Here is a 22,333-nt window from a genome sequence, read left to right as displayed (position 1 = left end):
GAACACGACGCGTCACTGGCGTTTGACGTGAAATACAAATCCCGTCTTGATCGGCCTGAGATACGTAAACGCGTCCACCATATTGAAGGTGGCAAATGTATCTACAGCGTTTACTGGAAGTAATATTTGACACGGTCTGCATCGCACGTTACAAAATAAAAGGTGACAGCAGGGCAGCAGGGTGGTTGTGACAAACGTATCCCTAACGGGTGCTAATTAAGTGTCTTGAATGTGAGCATTTCAGTGTCCTCTTGTTTAACTTTTCGTCTTTTAGCACTAAAGTGTCTCGCCAATCACGTTTCCAAACACCTACACTTTTATAGATCACGTTTCAGTCTTGCCAATCAAAATGTCACGGTCATCTTTTAATATCAACAGTCATGTTACAGTAACAGTCATATTTCACTTTAAATAGACATTTCTTTTTTTCATTTGAAACAGACATGTTTCAATAACAAGTCATGACATTTAGTCACAACAACAAACCTGACTTTTCATCAGATATAAATAAAATAAAAACGGTTCTAGCGGAGAGTGCGATAATCAATCTGGTTACTTCTGGTTTGAGCTAAGTGAGTGCCATTTGAGCGTCTACTTGTTTGCAAAGAAAAAAAGCAACACCAGCCACTTATGCTAACAAGAAAATTAAAGCAAGTGGAGAATGCTGGAATCGATCGCTACCACATGCATGTTAAGCAAGCCTGCCATTTAGCTAATTCCCCTGTCTAGCATTAATAACAACAACGTTGGGTTGCAACTAACCTAATCAATTATATAGTTGAGGAGTCAGATAAAAAATATTCTTACATTTTCATCCTTCCTTCCAAAACAGGAAATTATTTCAAAGTGAAAAAAACGCACATAAAATGGTGATGATTCAGTTACTAGTTTGAGCTGTAATCTCCCTCTAGTAACCACCTGTTATTGATTACAATTTCTTCTAACTAGTGGCGGTAGGCTATATGAAATTCACTGACAATGTTTACCGTAGACATGCAGTTGTGTAATTTCAGACATTTGTAAGATTCTTTCATTAAGTGTGAATTGATTCCAAACTTTGGACATTCTGTCTTCTGTGTACACTTTCCTTGTTGAGACATGCACGAGTCTGCAGAAACAGTACTGTGGAAAATAGTCACTGCAAAATTCAGTTGGCGCTTCCTGCGTTTCCAGATGTTGCGGTCATTTAGTCGTGGTTGGCACTTTTGGGCAGCTGATTGGTCAGGATGTGCCAGCGCTCCACCTGCTGGCCTTTGTTCTTCAGGCAGTCTGTCCAGTGGCGAAGGGCATCACCCAGCGAATGAGCGCCCAGACACACACCGCCTAGACAGGAAGCGGAGCGAACACTGGTGCGGTTAATCCCAGCAGCGGTAGGCAAGATATGGCCCATGGGACACTTAATACTGAGCATTTACATGAACGAGAGTCCTGTAGTAAAGTGCCACCTTATCTTACGAGCACCCCCACTTACAAGGTTTTCGAATTATGAGCTGTCGCTTGGTTGATTTTTTTTTTCTGTGTTACAAGTCAAAATTTATGTTCTAACAGGATCCTCCTACATTGTGCATTTTGGGAGCTTGCCCTGCCATTAACTGGCACTGGCCCTGTATATATACACGTTTCAATGATTAGTTGATATTTAGAGTCTCTGTATTGTCCATTTAAGCTTTTAAGAAAATATTACTTTGGTTATGGGCTTTTTGCCATCTAAAATCTATTTGAATATTTAATATTTGACATTTTCTGGCTTTAAACCTTGTTCAAACCATTTCTTCATTTTGGAAGGATTTAACCTGATGTGCAAAAAGATTAACGCAACGCAATAAAAAGATCAATCATGATTGATCAATTGAAGTGTGTAAATACTATATTTAGATATATATTTATATATTACAACATCAAGAATGTGCTATTTTGTCATATGTATTTATTAAATTTGTGCCGGCCCGGTCAGACCAGCATCAGTGAACTTCAGGTGTTCCAACTCCCAACACAGTCACATAATGTACATTGTTAATGTGCAACTCTATATTATTTTTGGTTAATTGGCAACACACATTTATCAACTTTGTATTTATTTTATTATCTAATTAATCGCAATTAAATAATTGTAATTTTTTTCTAGATTATTCATATTTTACATCATTATTATATTATTTTTGGTAAATTGGCAACACTGGTTGATTAAACATTGGTCAACTTTGTATTTGTTTTATTATCTAATTAATCACAATCAAATAATTGCAAAAAAATAAACGTAAATACGTAAATGAATAAATTATTTTATTATTAAAAGGATCTATGTTTCATAAACATTTGAACTTTTCATATCTTTTTCTAGATCATTCATATTTTACATAAACATTTCAACTTTTACCTTTTTTTTTTAAACCTCATCTAGGATTGACTAGCCCATGTATGATTTCTAAAACTCAGTTTTCCCATCACTGTTGAGAGCTGGCATGCAGCCTCTCAGCACACTAACAGGGCAGTCCTTGTGAAGTCTCACCTATGAAGTCGTTGGAACGTCCCAAGTCGTAATCCCACACCGTCACCTCCAAGGTTTTGTTGGCCAGCTCCGACAATGACATCTCATAGAAGAACTCCTGCGCAGCATACACACGTGCTTTAGGGAAAACTTACCAGCAAATACTGGGTCATTTGCAAATGTCTTATTTTGGAAAACATAAAGACAATCAGTCTGTTTGACTACAGAAACCAGAGAATATTGACTACTGACTATTTGAAGTTAAACAAGGTCTCTAAACAATTCATCTATTATCAAACTAGTTGATGATTAATTGTTGTTGTACTATACCTCGTTAAATTCAGGGTTGAGGGTCTTTTTTATCACAGCAGTTTTGTGTTTGGACTTCTTGTGGATGTCGGGCTTCAGGTATCTATCACGAGAATCGCAAACATGTGTTGCACATGCTTATCTTGGTTCATCAATGTTAACCGTTTTCCTAATCGTGCTAATAAAAGGGCCTATCTCACTGGGGGATATGTTGAGATGACTCACGAGATCAAAATTTTACTTGTGCTCTGACAAGACCAATTCGTCACGAAAAATGACGCAGAGACTCCGTGATGTCACAGAGAAGTCGTGGAAACATCTTCGTGAGGTCTCCTCAGTCTCCTTGGTCTTCAGCAGGTCTGGAAGATGTTGCAGAGAACTCATTGAGACATTTCCCCAGTTAAAAACAGAATTAGGTTGCACGACATCTCTGACTTGAATTTACTGCAACTCCTTGTGAGCTATAGGAGAGGTCACGGAGAGGTCACCTCAACTGCGACTTGAGTCGCCATCAGATCGCCAAATAGTATTCAGGCCAGTGAGATAGGCCCTAAACACGATGTTAGCCAGGCTGTTAAAGTTACATTTTGACGTAGGGGTCAGAGAAGCCGTTGACGTCCATGGCTGCCAGGTGAGCACAGCGCTTCACACCCACACAGAGACCCCCGCCGCCGCTATCCTCATCCGGCTCGTCGTCGCCGCCACAAGGCGCAGGCAAGAACTGCAGTGAGAGGAGAAGGCGACCTCGTTCCTCCACACTGTGCAGCTGCTCGTTCTCCCACTGAGGACAGGAGGATGTCCGTCAGGTCAGAGGCCGACTGCCTTCAAGGCCCGCTGCTTACAGAATGACGCGACCGAACTGTATAATTGTCACTGTCGTTTTTTTAGTCTCTACTACACTAGTGCCACCTTAGTGCCCCAACTCACAAGTTGATCTAGTTATGAGCAGTGGCAGCTGGTCAATTGGGGACGCTAGGGCACCGCACCACCCTACCACAGATGGTCGTCACCAAATTACATTTCTCCAAGGCCCAAAAATGTGTATACAGTATATTCATAGTAAATGAGCAATATTTTGAAATATAAGTATAGTTGTCCCTCGCCATATTGCGGTTTACTTCTTGTGGGTTCACTGCATTGCAGATTTTTTGTGGCCAACCACTAAGATGCTAAGAGACATATTTTTTATTGTGTTACTGCAAAAAGCCACATCATACACAAAGACACACATAAACAATCCCCGGTCTCGCTCGTCTCCATAACTCCTTTGCTCTCTTTTGCATGTTCTGACCAACTCACGTTCTTAGTATGGCTTTTTAGCCTGTGAAATGTTCCAAAGCAAGTTGATATGACTCAAGTGCTAGATACATTTTGGAAACAACTGGAAATTTTTACTCAGTGAGTCTCATTAAACTCATTGAGCCATTTTCAGCAATAAAAAGTTAACTCATTCACTGCCATTGACGGTTGTAGTCGTCAAATATTCATTTGAACTATTTCTTTTAGTTTAAATTTTTTTCCCACTTTTGTTAACAAGAGTATGAAAACCTAGAATTTTTTATTGTACATTTAGAACAGATATCAAATTTGTGAATAATTGTGAGTTAACTTGTGAAGTCATGCAATTAATTACAATTAAAAAATGTAATCGCCTGACGCTCCTAATTCTTAATAATCTTTTTCTTTCTTTTTTATCGCGTCAAGTGATTAAAATTTGTAATTGTAATTGATCGCATGACTTCAATTGTTAACTCACGATTAATCATACATTTTATATCTGTTCTAAATGTACAATAATTTGTTTTCTAGTTTTTCATACTCTTGTTAACAAAGTGGAAAATAATTTACACTAATAGAAATAGTTCAAATTAATTTTTGACGTCAATAGCCGTCAATGGCAGTGAATGAGTTAATATTTTGTCCAGAATTAATGTGATAACTTCATTATTTTTCATGTACAATTAATACATTTTAAATGTAATTTTTCCACTTGCTGTCGATTATGACGTGACCTGTGCTGAGGAAGTAGGAAACGACCAATCATGGCTCAGTTTGCTCACCAAACCCAGAAAACAGCTGAGCCCTGATTTGTCGTTACCTACTTCCTCAGCATAGGTGATGTCATCTTCAGGCAACAGCAAGTGTAAAAATAAATAAATAAATAAATAAATAAAAATTATTGTACATGAAACATAATGAAGTTATCAAATTAATTCTGGACCAAATAATAACTTTTTACTGCTGAAAATGGCTCCATGAGTTAAGTGTCCCTTTAAATGCAATAGATAGGACCAAAGTTGGACGCTAAATTCCCACGTTCTAATTCCCGGGCGTATTTTCCGACTGTCCGCAGCTCTGTCTCATAGATGTTTATGTGCAGACATCTACAGTATCTGCTCTGTCTCTATGCACACAGCATTTCTGTGTTCTGTGTTGACATGTAGACTTCCTGACAGAAGCCTAAAATTCACTCAGAGGTACTGGAATGCCCTTACATGTAAGGAGGGCCACAGGTAGGGGAGACCGGGGCTAGTTGTATCACTTTTTATACTTTTATATATTTCTTGGAATCATTACATCATATATAAAGAAAAATCTATGCCAGATGAAAGGGTCTATTTTTTGTATTCATGTAATTTTCATACTTTATTATCCAGTTATAATCCATCAAATAGAGGGAGTGAACATGTTGCCTCACCAATGGGTAAGTTGTCACACTATGTGGGGTAAGATGTCACATTGGATTTTGCAACAAATAAAACAAGGATAAAATTATCCTTGTTCTCCTGTTTTTGTTTGTTTGTTTGTTTTTACAGCCAGAGAAATTGTTTATCATTGATCTTGAAAATGTACCATAGTCATTGAGCAAGCTTTAACATAAAATAGATTAAAGTCCTTAGGAACTGCTGGGATATAGGTCATAGCTCTCAGTCTCCGCCTCAAATGCCTGTTTTGCTTCCCTTAAACTGGAAATTTGAGTTTAAATTGAATTTTAAAAAAATAAAGCAATTTGGTTAATGAAAGGATGGTTCATCAAGAAACTTAAACCGATCCTTAAATGTGGGCAGACTGTATTTCCAACAACTGAAAAATCAATTTTCAAACAATGAAACAAAACCTGGCAAACTCATTTCCTCACTCTTCAGACTCATCATCTGAAGAACAATCTGGCATACGTAAACAGAGTTGCCAGAGGTGCATTTTTCATTGACCCATTCTTTGCATATGTGACAACAAACCCCAAAACGATTGAGACAAGTTGCTCCAGTTTAAAGTTAGCTTAAAACAGAGCAGTGAATGAGGCATGACAAGATGCCTGAATCTCTCCTCTAATGAATACACCATGATTTGCTGCTAGAATTTGTCTATGTATGATGCCTGTTGATGAAGTTTTTTTTTACTTTGAGTTGTGCAAAACAGGTAACTGGCACTCATGTCAGCTCACAATGTGCTATTCTCTTCTCAGACCGTACACAACCCCTGACCATTTATACGAAGAAAACTAATATTCCACTTTTTCGTTGAGCCCTCTGGTGGAGAAGAAAATTGCAATGTGACAACTTACCCGTGATATAACTAGCACTGGTCTCCCAATGGCAGTCAATGAGTTAAACAGCCTTAGTCCACACCAAAAGCAGCTTTGGCCACTAAGGATTGACCAATTAAAAATAGAGCAGTTAAAAACAGGCAAGTTAAAGATAGACTGGCTAAAAACACATTGGTTAAAAAGTCGACCCTTTAAAAATAGAATGGTTAAGAATAGACTGGTTAAACAATTAGACAAGTTGAAGTTAAGCCACTTTAAAGTTAGGCTGCCTTTTTACCTCTCGCAAGTAGCAGGTAATCCCTCGCAAAGCTTCACCCGTGGTGCTGGGAGACCGCAGCTGCACACACAAACGCACACACTTATGCAATGACGATGTGTTGAACTAACTGTGACTGGGCGAGTGTGTGCGAGCGAGTGAGTGAGCATACCGGTGGAGGATGTTCCAGGCACGTGTAGAAATGTTTGATGTGGTCTGCTTTGACTCTTTTGAGAGAAACCCGAGACTCGCCGATCAACTCGTTGTGAGTCAGCTTGTCTTCGTCGCACACAGTCAGCCTGCAACATTTGAATGATGCAAGTAATGATGGCAGATTTAAAAAAAAAAAAAAAAAGGCCTCTGTGTTGACATTGTGGAAAGTCATACTAAGTCTTCTATGTGCGATGTTTCGTTATTATTATTCCACGCAAACAAATACATCAAAACTTAAGGCGTTGAAAAATCTGCTTGGTCCAGGAATTTTCCTGACACACCTCATACGCATATGGACACAGGTTGAGACGCACACCCACCGGAGTGTCTTCCTGTTCAAGTCTTCGTGCGTGATTCCCACGTAGGTCAGTGTCTCGTTCCACACAGGATTCAGAGAGTTGCGGATGGTCTTTGTCTTCAGTTTGTTGGCCTGATGGACATACTTAGCATCGTTAGCTTACTAACGTGTATAGTCATCATAGCTTATTGGCGCTCATTTGCATCGGAAATCAGATAGTAATTAAAACTACTCAAATGCAGCATTGTTTGGATCTTCATGGACATGGTGTAAAAAGAAGTTTGAGAAGCAGTGTGGTGGAAAGTTGTGCAAGGTTGGTCTGACCTTGCAGGCGCCAGGCAGCAGGTGAACTTTGACGTACGGGTCAGCCAATCCGTTAAAGTCCATCGGCTTCAGGCCCTGTGGAGGGAATCGTCTTACATGGGTGCTTCTCAAAATGGGGTCTGCAAACTATAACTCGGGGCGCCACTAAATAGTTTGTAATAAAATTCTTGTGTGGTATCATAGGTGGTTCCCATTTTTTTGGGGTGCTAGAGAAATCCTAAAATGAATCGAAGCACCCCTAAATTTGGAGAGATAAAAAAAAAACATTAAATTGAATGTCCTTTTTGAACAACATAGACAAGTGTAAACCCTAACAGTCCATCTGTGTTTGACCCCCAATAATTTGACAATATGACAGCACCCCACCAATTGCCTCAGAAGTTTTTTTTCCAGTGATAAATTGTACCTGTATTCACAGAAAATTACATTATTAATTTGTTTTACAATTGGTGCCTTGCATTTCATATAAAAGTCCCAAAAGTAAGTCCAGGTCCATTTTTGATGTTGGGGCAGTAGCACACTGAGTTTAAGAGTCTAACAGCTTATGGAAAGAAGTTGTTCCTCGCTCTGGTGGTCCTGGTCCGGAAGTTGGGTAACACCAGCGGTAAGGGATGCCGTTAAGCTAAAGAAGGAGTCTTATCGGGCCTTTTTGGCAAGTGGGACTGCGGAGGCAGCTGACAGGTACCGGCTGGCCAAGCGGAACGCGGCTACTGCGGTCGCTAAGGCAAGAACTCGGACATGGGAGGAGTTTAGGGAGGCCATGGAAAATTACTTCCAGACAGATTTGAGGAATTTCTAATCCGCCATCCAGCGTCTCAGAAAGGGAAAGCAGTGCACCATTAACACTGTGTATAGTGGAGATGGAGTGCTGCTGACCTCGACTCAGGACATTGAGTGTCGGTGGGGAGAATACTTCGAAGACCTCCTCAATTCCACCGACACGCCTTCCTTTGAGGAAGCAGAGTCTGGGGACTCTCCTATCTCTGGGGTAGAAGCCAATGAGGTGGTTAAAAAGCTCCTCGGTGGTAAAGCCCCGGGGGTGGATGAGATCCGCCCGGAGTTCCTAACGGCTCTGGATGTTGTGGGGCTGTCGTATTTGACACGCCTCTACAACATCGCGTGGACATCAATGACAGTGCCCCTGGATTGGCAGACCGGGGTGGTGGTCCCACTTTTTAAGAAGGGGGACTGGAGGGTGTGTTCCAATGAAAGAGGGATCACACTCCTCAGCCTCACAGGTAAGGTCTATTCGGGGGTGCTGGAGAGGAAAGCCCGTCAGGAGGAGCCGTTTGGGTTTCGTCCCAGCCGTGGAACTGTGGACCAGCTCTACACCCTCGGCAGGGTTCTCGAGGGTGCATCGGAGTTTACCCAACCAGCCTACATATGTTTTGTGGGCTTGGAGAAAGCGTTTGACCGTGCCCCTCTGGAGGGGGGTCCTGTGCTTCAGGAATTTGGGGTACCGAGCCCCCCTGATATTAGCTGTTCGATCCCTGTACGACTGATGTTGGCAGTCAAGGCTGCCCTTTGTCACCGATTCTGTTCATAACCTTTATGGACTCTCTGCGTTTGCAGGTGATGTGGTGCTGTTGGCTTCGGCAAGACGCGATCTCCAACTCTCACTGGAGCAATTCACAGCCAAGTGTAAAGCGGTTGGGAAAATCAGCACCTCTAAATCCAAGACCATGGTCCTCAGTCGGAAAAGGGTGGAGTGCCCTCTCCGGGTCGGAGATGAGATCCTGCCCCAAGCAGCGGGAGATCGACAGGCAGATCGGTGCAGCGTCTGCAGTGATGTGAACTGTATCGGTACGTTGTGGTGAAGAAGGAGCTGAGCCAAAAGGCAAAGATCTTGATACCGACCGATCCACGTTTCTACACTCACCTATGGTCACGAGCTGTGGGTCGTGATCGAAAGAACAAGATCCCGGATACAGGCGGCTGGAATGAGTTTCCTCCGCAGGGTCTCCATGCTCCCCCTTAGAGATAGGGTGAAAAGCTTGCTCAATTGTGAAGGAAGTCAAAGTCGCTCGACTCTCTCTGCTCTTCCACATTGAGAGGAACCAGTTGAAGTGGCTCGGGCATCTGGTTCAGATTCCTCCTGGACTCTTCCCTAGGGAGGTGTTCCGAGCATGTCCCACCGGCGGGAGCCACCGGGGACGACCCAGGACACGCTGGAGAGACAATGTCTCTCGGCTGGCCTGGGAACGCCTTGGGAACCCGCCAGAGTAACTGGTTGACGTCAACATTCTTCTCTCTCATTAGGGGTGCAGAGTCTGCAGACGGTAGTTCTGTTTAATTTACCAGTAATTGGTGGAAGTATAACAAGAGGGTCGTTAGAAATATTTTTCCCCTGGTACCACTCTCTGAACCCAAACAGTTTTAGAAACCCTAGTTTATATTATTGGTTGTCAGGTTTATATCATAGCTTAAATTGTACCTTAGCGCGGATCACGGTGCAGTGCAGCTGATTGGTCGTCTGTTCGTACCTTAGCTCAAACTCCAGAGTTCCCAATGCCGCTGCACACACACATATACACACATGCACTCAAAGAAACACAACGTACACTCACAACCAGGGTTGCGAGGGTTACTTTTAAAATATAATCCATTACAGTTACAAGTTACCTGCTAAAAAATGTAGTTAGTAACGTAATCCAAGTACCGTAATATTAACTAATGTAACTGGATTACTTTTGGATAACTCCATTATTGAGTATGCTCATGAAGACAAAATAAAAATAAATATCACCACAATATATTTTCTATACAATGTGCCCCTGTTATTTGCGGGTGATAGGGACCCGGGCAGCCAACAAATAGCAAAAAATCCTAGTGTAATTAAAAAGCATGTAGGCTATTGATTGATTGATTGATTGATCGATTGATTGATTGATTGATTTATTGATTGATTGAAGGCCATACGCTGTTTTCGAACTATCACTGAAAGTAACCACACCTCACAGTTTTATAGATAGATAGATAGATAGATAGATTGATAGACAGGCAGACAGACAGACAGGCAGACATCCAAATGCAAAATGAACTTTGATCCCAATCACAAGTTTAGCCGTGTATATTTGTTTGAAGGTGTAATTCACATTATGGTTGCAGGCTAGCGGGCTAAAGCGCGTAGCATGCCGCTGGACTCTTAGCTCAAACTTACGCTCCGAGTAAGTTCCAGTGAATACCGGTTGCCATTTCCTCCTACCGTCTGTGAAGCTTTTTCAAACTGCCCGCGTGTGGAAGACACGACTAGTCAGTTCGTTCGTTCCCACCTCCCCGACATGTAGCAACGGTCCCACTCGCGCTCTCTCTCGCTCTGTCCTTCTCTCTCTCTCTCTCTCTCTCTCTCTCTCTCTCTCTCTCTCTCTCTCTCTCTCTCTCTATTTCTCTCTATTTCTCTCTCTCTCTCTCGCCCTCTCTCGCACTCTCTCTCATCGTAATTGTAATCCCTCAAAGTAATCCCCATTTTTAATAAATGTACCTGTAATCTGATTACATGTTTTTTCCTGTAACTGTAATGGAATACAGTTAAAAAAAAATTGCAATCTGACTACGTGACGGCGGTACATGTATTCCGTTACTCCCCAAGCCTGCTCACAACATCCCACAACACATCGATGTACTAAGTTCTAACATTCAGTTTGAACATTTGGCACAATGTGCTAGCATAAATGTACTAGCGTCTATGTTCGAGGATCTAGCATCTGTTAGCGACTTATCTTTTAGTACATAGCTTGCCAAAGTAATGACGTCAAAGTAAGGTTACTATACCTAAGTAAGTACTAAGTTAAGTAAGTACTTAAATAAGTACTTGGTCTCAAAAGTAAAAGTCAGTTTTAAAGTTTTTTTTTTATTACAACATCATATAGCATATATGTGCTAGTAGTTTCTTAAAACTAGGAATGCACCCTAAACCACATTTTTCAGACAGGGTGCAAGTACTGTACTTAGATTTGAGTACTTGCTGATACAAAGTACTGATACTTGATAATGCCATCTTGCAATTGAGATGAAAATATACTTATTTTAATACATTTTCAATTCAAACACAGTTGGCAAAACGCCTAAAAGTCATAGCATTTTAGCATGGCCCTCAATGACCATTCCAGTTTCTCACATGGCACTTTTGGAAAATTAATTGTCCACCCTTGTAGGCCTACTAATGTTTATGTGCTGGTATTTTTAAACTTGCCACATTGATCATATTGAAAGGACCCAGCATGCTTTAGCGTGTATGTTACATAGTATAGTCATAAACACACACACACACAAACACACACACAGTGTGACGGCTAGCCTCACTGCAGTCGTCGCTGTCCGAGCCAATCGCATCCACCGACGCGTCCGTGTCCCCGCCCACCTCGCCACACGCCGTCCCGGAGGGGCAGGGGGCTGACGTCGGGATGGGGGAGGTGGGAGAGCGGCGGGGGAAGTAGGCCGAGATCTGCCGGATGGGTCGGATGGGGCCCGGACACACATCGATGGCCATGTGGTCTTGGATGGAGATGCTCAGCTTTTTCGTCCTCCTCACGCTCATCGAGCCTGAAAACATACATAACGACTTGCCACCAAAATACCAATATACAAATACCAAATTCCACCTGTCCTGTGACTGATTGATTGAATTCTTTATTTCAAACGTGAAATTGATGTAAAACAAAAACAAAAGACAAAATTGAAATATGATAAAACTGGACCTCCTGTGAGTCCTCGAGTAATTCTAGTACCATGATTTAAAACATAAATGCTTGGGGAAGTTGAGGATATTTTTTCTGCCTTGGATACCCGTTTATTTGGTGTGCATTGTGTCATGTCTGGGAAGCTCTGGTTTTGGTTGAGGGTCCCGATTGATCCTGAGTGGGTTCCAGCCCTTCCGCGGGTTGACCAATCCGGGCCCTCAGCCACTTGTGCCTGGCCCCAGGTGTGGCTAGTTACCCAATTAGTGTGGGTGTATTTAGTTCCCGGGTGGTGATCAGTCGGCATGGGATCATTGCCGCTAGTCACGGTCACCACCGGAGTTCTGTCTGTCATTTTGATTTTGTATCTTTTCAGTTTTTTATTTAGTTAGCATTAACCAGTACCCTGGTTAGTGTTTTCTGTCAAATAAAGCACGCCAGTCTCGCCCGCACTCCTGCTGTGGTTCTCCTGCCTCCCTGCATTTTGGGTCCTCCACTTCACACGCCGACAGACACCACGCCGCTCCGTGACCACACCGTAACACATTGTCAGGTGGGCAGTCAAGCTAGCCGTAGCAATGCTATACATGACGGTAACATGCTGCCAACGTGGTGAGAAAGCCGACTTCAAAATTTAAATCTTCCCTATACAGTATTCCCTTGAAATTATTTATTTTATAGCTAGGGTTGCCAACCGTCCCTTGAAATACGGAATCGTCCCGTATTTAGAACTATAAGTACGCGTTCCGTATTCAATTGTCAAGGGACGCACTTTGTCCCGTAATAACTTGAGAGTAAAAAGTTGTCTGTAAAATGTCAATTCAATTAATGAACAACAGTGCCCTTTATGTGACAACTTACAGTAACATTCCAAGGAGCTGACAGCACATTCATTTAGTATGACGATACAGAGTCCGCCGATCTTATTGGTCGAAGTAAAGTTGATTGCGCCTTGTGGAAGTACATCACGCAAGAGCGGTAATGTGACCGTCAGCTGTAGCCGCAGAAACAATTGCAAAAACACGGAGAGGACTGGGAAGCAGAATACACACGGTTGAAAAAGTGCAAGAAAACTTCCATCAACACATTGTACTGTCTGCCGGCGTACTTTTACCATAGCCCATGGTGGGCTGACTGATCTCAAGCATCATGTTTCCAGTGGTGGCCACATACGGAATACAACAAGGTACAACAAAACTTGGGAGCCCAAGAAAAAAATGTGTTGTCCACTATAGATATGGTATGTAAAGAATGATTCTTTAACCCTCTGGTCAAGGTTAATGTGGAAATGTGCAATGAATGTCAGCGTTGTATGGAAAACATCATATTTTTGGGGTGTTATAAAAAAGTAAAATTGATTGTCAAATATGTTAAAATATATAATACATAAAAGTAATCATTGATAAATAATAGATAAATACACAGCCTTACATTGATTACAAGTTAAAACAGGTATGTAGAATTTGTACTGTACATGCAGTTGATATGCACTTTGTAGGTTTAAAAAAAGTTTTTTTTTCTAATTTAGACAGTTGATATACGACACTTTATAAATATATACAGTTAAAAAAAAAATCTAATTTAATCTAAAGAGTTAATTGCTGCAGAAGTAGTCCATGTCTATTACACTGTAAGCATGGTTTAAGCTATAACTGACTGTGCTCTAAAGCTGACTGATCAGAACATTGACTGACAATGATAAAATATTCATGGAAAAATAGTCTCCACATAATATGGCATTAAGATGAACATGAAGGATCAATGTTCTGCTTATTATTGTTTTATATTAATGTATACAGTTTTAAGTTAAGCAGGAAAAGTTTATATTTAAGAGATACGAAATGGATCAATTATTTATTTAAAACATAAGAAACATGAAAAAAGAATAACAAAAAAGTCTGAATTAAAATAAGCTAGATGCAGATCACATTCTATCTGCCTGTTGATTTTTTTTTTTTTTTTTTAATCGCTCGTTGACCAACACAGGTCGGTCACCTGTCAAAATGGACCACGTGTCAATCAAAACGCCACCGTGGATTAAAATGGACCATTGGTCAATCAATACAAACCATCCATCAATCACCCTGGACGCCCAGTTGATCAACAGGGACCACCTGTTAGTTGTCAGTGAGATCTATTACCTTGGTGATTGGTTCGGAAGCAAACATTCAGTTTGTTAACAGGCAGGAGCAGGACTGTGTCGTCTGCGTTGAAGTCATGTGACCGCTGCTCCTGGCATAACATGCTAAGAATGCCCATGAAAGGGTCGACCGTCTCAGATCTCATGAAAGGATTGACTCTCTCAGCTCTCATGCTGCCGCTCTCTCGTATCTCGGCAACCATACACAGCGTCTACGCGTCTCCTTCCCTACTCGTTTTCACGCTCTTCTTTTCATCGTCCCCGTACACTGCGGCAGCTTCAAATCCTGATTGACAGCTCTGTGCATGCATGTTTAAAGTTTTGCTCCTCTGTATGCGCCTCAAGTGAGCTCCACAGGGGGCCGCTCCAGAGCGGGTGGAGAAGAATTGCAGTTAAATAAACATAATACTGTATAGATTAAATAAACGCGTCCAAGGCTCAAAATATTAACATATATATTATATATAAACATTAAATCCCAGTGACTTGAAGCAAATAATAAAATAATAAAATAAAAATATGACACTTAATGAATGAACAATTGGTTTCTTCTTTTATATAATCATGTATTTTTATGTATTAAATTTACATTGTGTATACAGTATCAGCAAACTGTATTTTCTTGTCTAGAAAAAATTTCATTGGAACAATTTCAAGCGCAAATATAAATGTCAGTTTAAAGTTAGTGTCTCTGAATGGGTTGTGTGGTGTTTTAGCAAAGCTCAATTAATTGAAGAAAAAAATACCTACTTTAATGTAATTTTGAGACCATTTGTTGTGCAGACCTCAAAAGTCAAAATCAAACCCCAAGAGTGTACATCAGCCACTCCCCGAGTAGATTTTCTTTCCAAAGTCCACACATGTAATGTATTCACTTTCCTGCGATTTTGCTGTTCAAAATCAGTTACCTCGGAGTTTAAACATAATTCGTTCCTGCGAAGTGTTCAAAGTCCGAATTGTTCAACCTCCGAAAAAAAAATTCCCATAGGAAATAATGTAAATGCAATTAATACGTTCCCAAGATCCAAAAACAGAAAATTCCTATTTTATTTTCTATTTTTGTTTTTTACATTTACAGTACAGTACAGTACAGTATTTAAACAATAAAAAATACTTTTTTTACTTTTTTTGTGTGGTGTGATGGCATCAGTGGATAATAAATGCTATGTTAATGCTTGCTTTAGTTCAGTGCTGAGTTTGTGTATTTTACATTGGGCATATTGTCAAACTGCAAAGCAGTCCTTGCGTGCGTTGTTTAACGTCGGGCATGTTGGACAGTTAAGTGGGGTCCTCGTTCCACGGTGTGATAATCTCCTTCCTAATTCCACTGTGGTTCATAGCACTGTATGGTTTTTTTTGCTGCCAATGGCACTGTTGCCTTTCTTTGGGCCCATGGCGAAGAAAATTGTCGTGGAAAAATCAAAATGCACTCGCGAGTATGGAGCACCTCCGGAAATATTCACGATCTGACTGGAAATGAGCAGTGCATCGTCTACCGCAACGTGAGCATCTGGCATTGCTCGGCTTCGCTCGGCTTCGCTCGGCTTCGCTCGGCTTCACTCGGCTACCCGTTTTCTAGCTAGCTTTGCTTGGGTGTTCAAACTCCGAAAATAAGTTTGAAGTCCGATTTGTACGAGTTCCGAGACGTTCAAACTCCGAGGTTCCACTCTATTCTCCTTTTATCGTGATTCCATCTACACGTCTGAAAAGTAGGGTGACCAAACGTCGTCTTTTGAGAGGACATTTAATTTTCTTACATCCTGTTCGGGCGTCTGTTTTATTTATTTTTTATAAATTCATGAAAATGTCCGGTTAGCATTGCGTGACTAATTGTGACTGGTACCACAATTTCAAGGCCTCTTCTTCTTTTTTTTTAGAAATGGGAATATGGTCACCCTAGAAAAGACAAATTCTGGTGTTAAACGCGCTTCTTAGGTTAGATTATCAATTAGCATGGCTTCGTCATCTTTTCTCGTCATCCCTTTATGAGTACAATACTTGTTCCCATTTGTCACCACAGAGCTGATAATTACTGACTTGGGAGCGAATCCGAAACATGTTTCGCTACAGCAGTAGCCAGCTGAAGCTCGGTGCTAGCTCGCTGGTGCGGCGTAAGTAGCACCGAGCTTGCCTCAACCTGCGACTACTCACAGTGCGTGATGTGAGCAACACAGCCCAACGAAGTTTTTGAGCCCTGCGTGTCAACAGTAGCCGATCGGTTTAGGTGAACGTTATGGGATTTTTTAATAGGTTTTAGGTGAACTGATGAATACACACTCACACGCACACACGCAAATGCACATACACCTTCTCACCCACATACAAAATAAAAATTTATTTAAAAAATTAGAAAAAAGAGAGCGATGATGACGTGTCAAATCGGTTAAATTACCGAATGAACAATACAAAAAGAAAAAGTAGCCTATAAAGCACATAAAGAGACATTTTGCGCTGACAGGACACATTTGAATGGTGTTGTGATGTTTGCCTGGAGCGATGATGTCACTGAATGCATCACAACACATCATAGCAGTCCACAGATCGCATGCAAACATGTTTGGTACACAATAACGTTTGGACTTGTTGCTGACTTCACTTTTGGGAGAGTGTGTGTGTGAGTGTGCCTTTGAGTGTGTCTATTCCTGATATGTGTTAATATGTCTTACCTTATTCGGATGATTCTGATGATACTGATGAAGCCGAAGCAAGAGTAGTCCAGCTGATGAGGGTGTCAACTAACTAACAGGTGGAGATGGAGGCTCGCAGCGGCATCCAGCAAAGGGGGAAGTAGTGAGGGAGGGGGAGTGTGTGTGTGTGTGTGGGGGGGGGGGGGGGGGGGGGTTAACCCCTTTTTTTCTTAACCCCTTGTGCTCTTCTGTCTGTTTCCTTTCCAACCTGTGAAGATACTCGCACCCATTACAACAACACCCCAATATGGCCAATATGCAGAGGCTTTGGGTAGGTGGGGGCCAGGGGGTGGGGGGGGGGGGTAAACGTAGCATCTGTCCTCCTTCTCCTCTTTTTCCTTTCTGTATAATTTGTGCTTAATGATAGTTAATGATACATGTATGCATCCAAGACACTCACACACACACACGCACGCACATAAACGTATAGCAAGCGCCATCACTGCACTGATCTCACAATAACACTAACACTTATTCTAAATATTGCTGCTACTGTATATGTATTATATGTATATTCGCTTCTTATACTGTATATTTTTAATTCTTTTAATACAGAATCTTGGAGTTTTACCTCAATTTTGTTGCAACACATAATGGCAAGAAAGATTTTATTTTTATTCTATGTATTATATTTATGTTTATATGTACATACATATATATATATATAGATATATATATATATAGATATATAGATATATATAAATGTATATATGTGTATATGTGTGTATATATATATATATATATATATATATATATATATATATATATATATATATATATATATATATATATATATATATGTATACGTGTATATGTGTGTGTATATATATATATAAAAATGTGTGCGTATGTGTATGTGTGCGTGTGCGTGTGCTTGTGGGGGGGGGGGGGGGGGAGAGTGAAGTCCATGGGGATTGAGATGGCCCTGATAAAAAAAATCGTATCCTCCTCTTCCTCCCTGAATCAATTCCTCCCACACATTGAAGTGGAATAATTTTGTGTTGGCAAACATTTCTGTTGCCCCCTACTGGACATACGGACAAGGACACACTTGTTCAAACATTCATATGGGCACAAAACTAATTAATCATCATGACCATACACACACACACACACACACACACATATATGCAATGTACACAACTTTTGTAACATAATGCATATTGCTGTCAAAATGGAAGACATGACAAGTAGCAACTATATTAACCTCTTTCACACCTGAACACATCACACACGCACACACTTGGGCTGGCTGTTGATTTCCTCCCGGGCAAAGGGCAAAGGTCAAAGGTCAGCATCCACAGGTCACTTTAATAACAGTCCTTGCCATCTTTGTGTGTGACACGCACACGAGCACGTGCACACATTGTTAATCGAATGAACTTTGAGTCAAGCTTGAAAAGGCGATAAAGGCAACAGCATACAAGTTGAAGTCGACTGAATGAGATGACGAGCGGTCTCGTGTGCAAGCGTATGGACGCAATATAAAGCAGTTATTTGTTTATACAAACAAGCAGAACTTGGTTTTTAGTCATTTTTCAGTCTTTAATTTTCATTTATTTCATTCATTAAAAAAAAAAGATAAATAAAAGGGGGCATAAAGAAGTAAAACTAATTAACAAAAAATGAATGACAGCTATGGTCATATACAGAAGTCTTTGACGGTTGGTGCAAATGGTGGGGAAAAATACACCACGTTAAACATCCAAAGACCTGAAAGCCAACCTGGAACAGTCTGGGATCATGATTTCAAGAAGTACCATACGCCACACACTGAACCAAAAATAGGGCTTCATTGGGGAAGACCATTCTTGAGACAGACATGAAAAAGAATGGCTAACCTTTGCCAAGGATTACCTGGACAAACCACAATTATTTTGTGAAAATGTTCTGTGGACGGATGAAACAAAAATTGAGCTTTTCGTCAATGCACGCCAACAGTTTTATTACAGACGATGCAATGAAGCTTCCAAGGAAAAGAACACCCTCCCGAGAGTTAAGCATGGTGGAAGATCCATCATTCTGGGGGGCTGCTTTGCTAAATCTGGTACTGGAGGCCTTGATCATATCACAGGAATCATGAAATCTGAGAATTATCAAGACGATCTATACAAAAAATACTGTTTTAAAATGGCCAGCAATGACTCCTGATCTCAATCTGAAAATCTTTGATATGAGCTGAAATGTGCCATCGGGAAAACAAACCTGCAAACAAACATTCAAGAGCTTGAACAATTTGCAAAGGAAGAGTGGGGGGAAATATCAGCGGAGAAGTGCAAGAAGCTTGGAAATAGCTACAAGAAGCGTTTGGAAGCTGTCATCACTGCCAAAGGGTGTGCAACCAAATATCAAAGACGGGTGCCATTATTGCTGCACATGCTGTGTTTTCTATTTCTTCTTTGAAATTACATTATGCAAGTTTAAAAAAATTTTTTTTGTTGAATTACGTTGGACATCCAAATTAAAGGGTTCTCATGATATAAATTTACCAATAACAGTGAGCAGGACTGTATATATATATATTAATTAGTTAACGCTTTATATATATATATATATATATATATATATATATTATGCTGTCAAAGTGGCAACTAACTAATTAATCACAAAATATTATCGCATTAATCATGTATTAACGCAGATTAATCACACTATTAATTTTTACCGCATACAGCTGATCGCAAAATGTATATAAAATGTGACATTTTGTACAAATTCCAGAAAATTCTGTGGAAATTACAGTATGAATTCTGTTAAAAATGCCAAATAAAAAATTTGAAATTGTTGAGCAAGTGTGTAAAGGACAAAAAAAAAGTGTGGCAAATAACTAGTGTTGTCAAAGTTAAAGCGTTAACTAATTAATCACAAAAAATTATCGCATTAATCAAGTATTAACGCAGATTAATCACACTATTAATTTTGACCGCAGATGATCCTTTAGCTGACAGCGGACAGCTACGTTAAACGTAGCACATGTTGTGTTTGAGCAATAAACAGAAATACATGCATTAAAGTAAAGCATTTAATGAATGAATGTGTATGACATTCAGAATATTTGTTCATGTCAAAATATTGGGGTAATTTTTTCCTCATTTTAAATTATGCAAGTAATTGACTCGAAAAAGAGGAGGATGAGTGTGTGGAGTGGATAATTTTTTTTGAAGATGTCCTCCTAACATTAAATATCGAAATAATTTACATATAACAGCTGCTCTTTAAATTTGGCGGGCAAATTTTTTTTGATAAAAAGTCTTTTTTTTAAAGCGATTAATCAAAATTCTAAGATGTGATTAATCTGATTTAAAAATGTAATCGTTTGACAGCTCTACAATTAACTCAAAATTGTGCAGAATGCCATGTGACTGTCAGTCCAGGAGAGCGCAGTGTTGCTCACATCATATTTATTGTGTTTTATCAACAAAACATTTGAAACTTTATTGCAAAATCCGCCATGTCAACACCCAATTGTTCCCGCTGTCGCCACGCGCGCCACCGCTACAGGTGTGCAGGTTGGGGTGGGAAGGGCGGGGGGTCACACGCAGCCGACATCGTCGTCAGGATGGACGTCGGCGTCGGGACAGACGACATCGTCGCTCCCGTGCCATCGTCACTGCAGGTCGTGTCCGCTTGAGCCGTCAGATTAATCCTGGGGGGTACAAACACGTTCAAAATTTGTACTTGAGTACTCAGCGATACTTAGATACATCAAGTTTTGCTAAATACAATGACAAATAATTGTCAACAAAAACATTTATTTATTTATTTATTTATTTCTTAAAAATGCAATAAAACAGAATGTGAAGAAATAAGCTAGTTTTTTAAAGTGTCATTGCTGTACATCGGTGCAAGCCAACAGTCATAACCACAACTACAGTGTTGTTTATAGGTCTGTAAGGGGCGTGGCCTACTGAGTGACGTCAAGAACTTGGCCAGTTAGCCTGTGTTTGAGTGTCCGGCCGTGGGAGGGAGGAAGGACGGATGAACAAAACAGAAGAAAAAAAATAGGAAGGACGGGGAAGAGGGAAGGACTAAAGGGAAGGCAGGAAAGAAGAAAAAGAAGGCTGACCTTTTGGCTTTCACTCGTTACTCTTCTTCTTGTCGCTGTTTTGAAGTTTCTCAACAATCTTGCGCTCGTGTCCCGTCGGGTTGTGCCTGTTGGTGTTGTCGCTGGCCTCCTTCTTCGTGCGGCCTTTGCGTGACGCCCCCTCTGATGATGTCATCATCACCGCCGCAACACAGAGAAAAACAACAACGTTCATCCATCTGTTTTCTTTAAAGCACTTCTCCTCCTGGAGCCCATCCCAGCTGCCTTTGAGTAAGAGGCAGAGTGATCGCCAGCCAATCACAGGGCACATATAGACAAACATAATAATGATGATGATGAAGTGTACAACCTGTGTACTTGTCGCTGAGGTTGTAGAAGTCGTACTGGTCGTAGTACTGGTCCTCGAAGTTGCTGGGCTTCAAGTTCTTCACGTCCACGTGACTCATGATGCCGTCGCTGTCCTCGTCGTCTTACAGGAAAAACAAAGTCGCTCGCTCACTCTGGTCTCTGCCTGCGTGTTTACATGAGGTGGTGCTTTTATGGGACAGCCGAGTTCCCTCCCCTGAGCCGCCCCATGACTTGAGTGTTTTGGTGGAAAGTTCCAGGCTCCTCCTGCTATTGCATCATTTGCACCTCAGGACTCACTTTTCGCACATTCAACAAACTAACTGTTTGAAAAACGTGTCTGCTTAAACTTCCATCCAACCTTCCAAAGTTATCATCAGACATTGTCATGTACTTGTGTAGTATTCATAGTCATGCTTTTTGACTACAGGCATAAATCCATGCTGTTACATTCACACTACTGGTCCAACGTTTCATTTTTTTTAGTGCAGCCTCCTCTTGCACAAATTCTTCACTTGTTGCCAAACAACTTTTTTTAAACAACAGCCTGTATCTAAAAAATTCACGAGTCGGGTCCCTTGTATCTCAAGGCGCCGCTGTGTATAAAATCTTCGTCGACAAGCATCCAAATCTGTAATCTGTGATTCATATTCATAAGAGTGATGATTTTTCTTTTGTATTGACTGTTTGATATTTGTGATTTTGTGTTTTCATTCTGTGAAGCGGAAAAGAAAAACATAAAGCCAAAATGTATAGCAGTATTTTGCATGTGCTCACGTGTGCATGTGCTTGAATGGTTGTAATAAATGTAGGTGACCTCATTGAGTTTTTTTTTTTATCTCGCCGCCGTCCACGATGACCCACAAACATCCAACTTTAACTTATCAGCTGAAAAACCAGGACAAGGTCACTGACAAACAACACAAAAAGGCAACACAGCGTACACTACACATACACAACACTACACATTCCGTATCACACGACAGAAAGTCTGTTTCAAAATAA

At 40.7% G+C, this 22,333-nt stretch overlaps 2 protein-coding genes across 2 annotated transcripts; both read right to left on the bottom strand.

The window, feature by feature from the left end:
• Positions 1–366: 366 nt before the first annotated feature.
• On the bottom strand, positions 367–17,025 carry doc2a (double C2-like domains, alpha). Its single transcript, XM_086089851.1, has 11 exons — positions 16,918–17,025; positions 11,738–11,977; positions 9,870–9,949; positions 7,436–7,510; positions 7,134–7,243; positions 6,773–6,899; positions 6,622–6,681; positions 3,382–3,578; positions 2,819–2,900; positions 2,510–2,606; positions 367–1,323 (listed from the first exon to the last, which is right to left on the bottom strand). Exons 2-11 carry the CDS (start codon positions 11,970–11,972, stop codon positions 1,187–1,189), a joined length of 1,200 nt encoding a protein of 399 aa, XP_085945977.1. The 5' UTR covers positions 11,973–11,977; positions 16,918–17,025; the 3' UTR covers positions 367–1,186.
• A 3,297-nt stretch (positions 17,026–20,322) lies between these two features.
• Positions 20,323–21,549, bottom strand: nupr1b (nuclear protein 1b). The gene is made up of 3 exons (XM_086076465.1): positions 21,333–21,549; positions 21,005–21,145; positions 20,323–20,584 (listed from the first exon to the last, which is right to left on the bottom strand). The coding sequence occupies exons 1-2, from the start codon at positions 21,427–21,429 to the stop codon at positions 21,015–21,017; spliced, it is 228 nt and encodes a 75-aa protein (XP_085932591.1). The 5' UTR covers positions 21,430–21,549; the 3' UTR covers positions 20,323–20,584; positions 21,005–21,014.
• Positions 21,550–22,333: the final 784 nt, after the last annotated feature.

The sequence above is a fragment of the Leptonotus elevatus genome, chromosome 1 (genome assembly GCF_054856555.1).
Source record: "Leptonotus elevatus isolate MCC_2025b chromosome 1, RoL_Lele_1.0, whole genome shotgun sequence".
Lineage (NCBI taxonomy): Eukaryota > Metazoa > Chordata > Actinopteri > Syngnathiformes > Syngnathidae > Leptonotus > Leptonotus elevatus.
The sequence above is the reverse complement of the archived record's forward strand: the minus strand, read 5'-3'. Positions and strand labels throughout refer to the sequence as shown.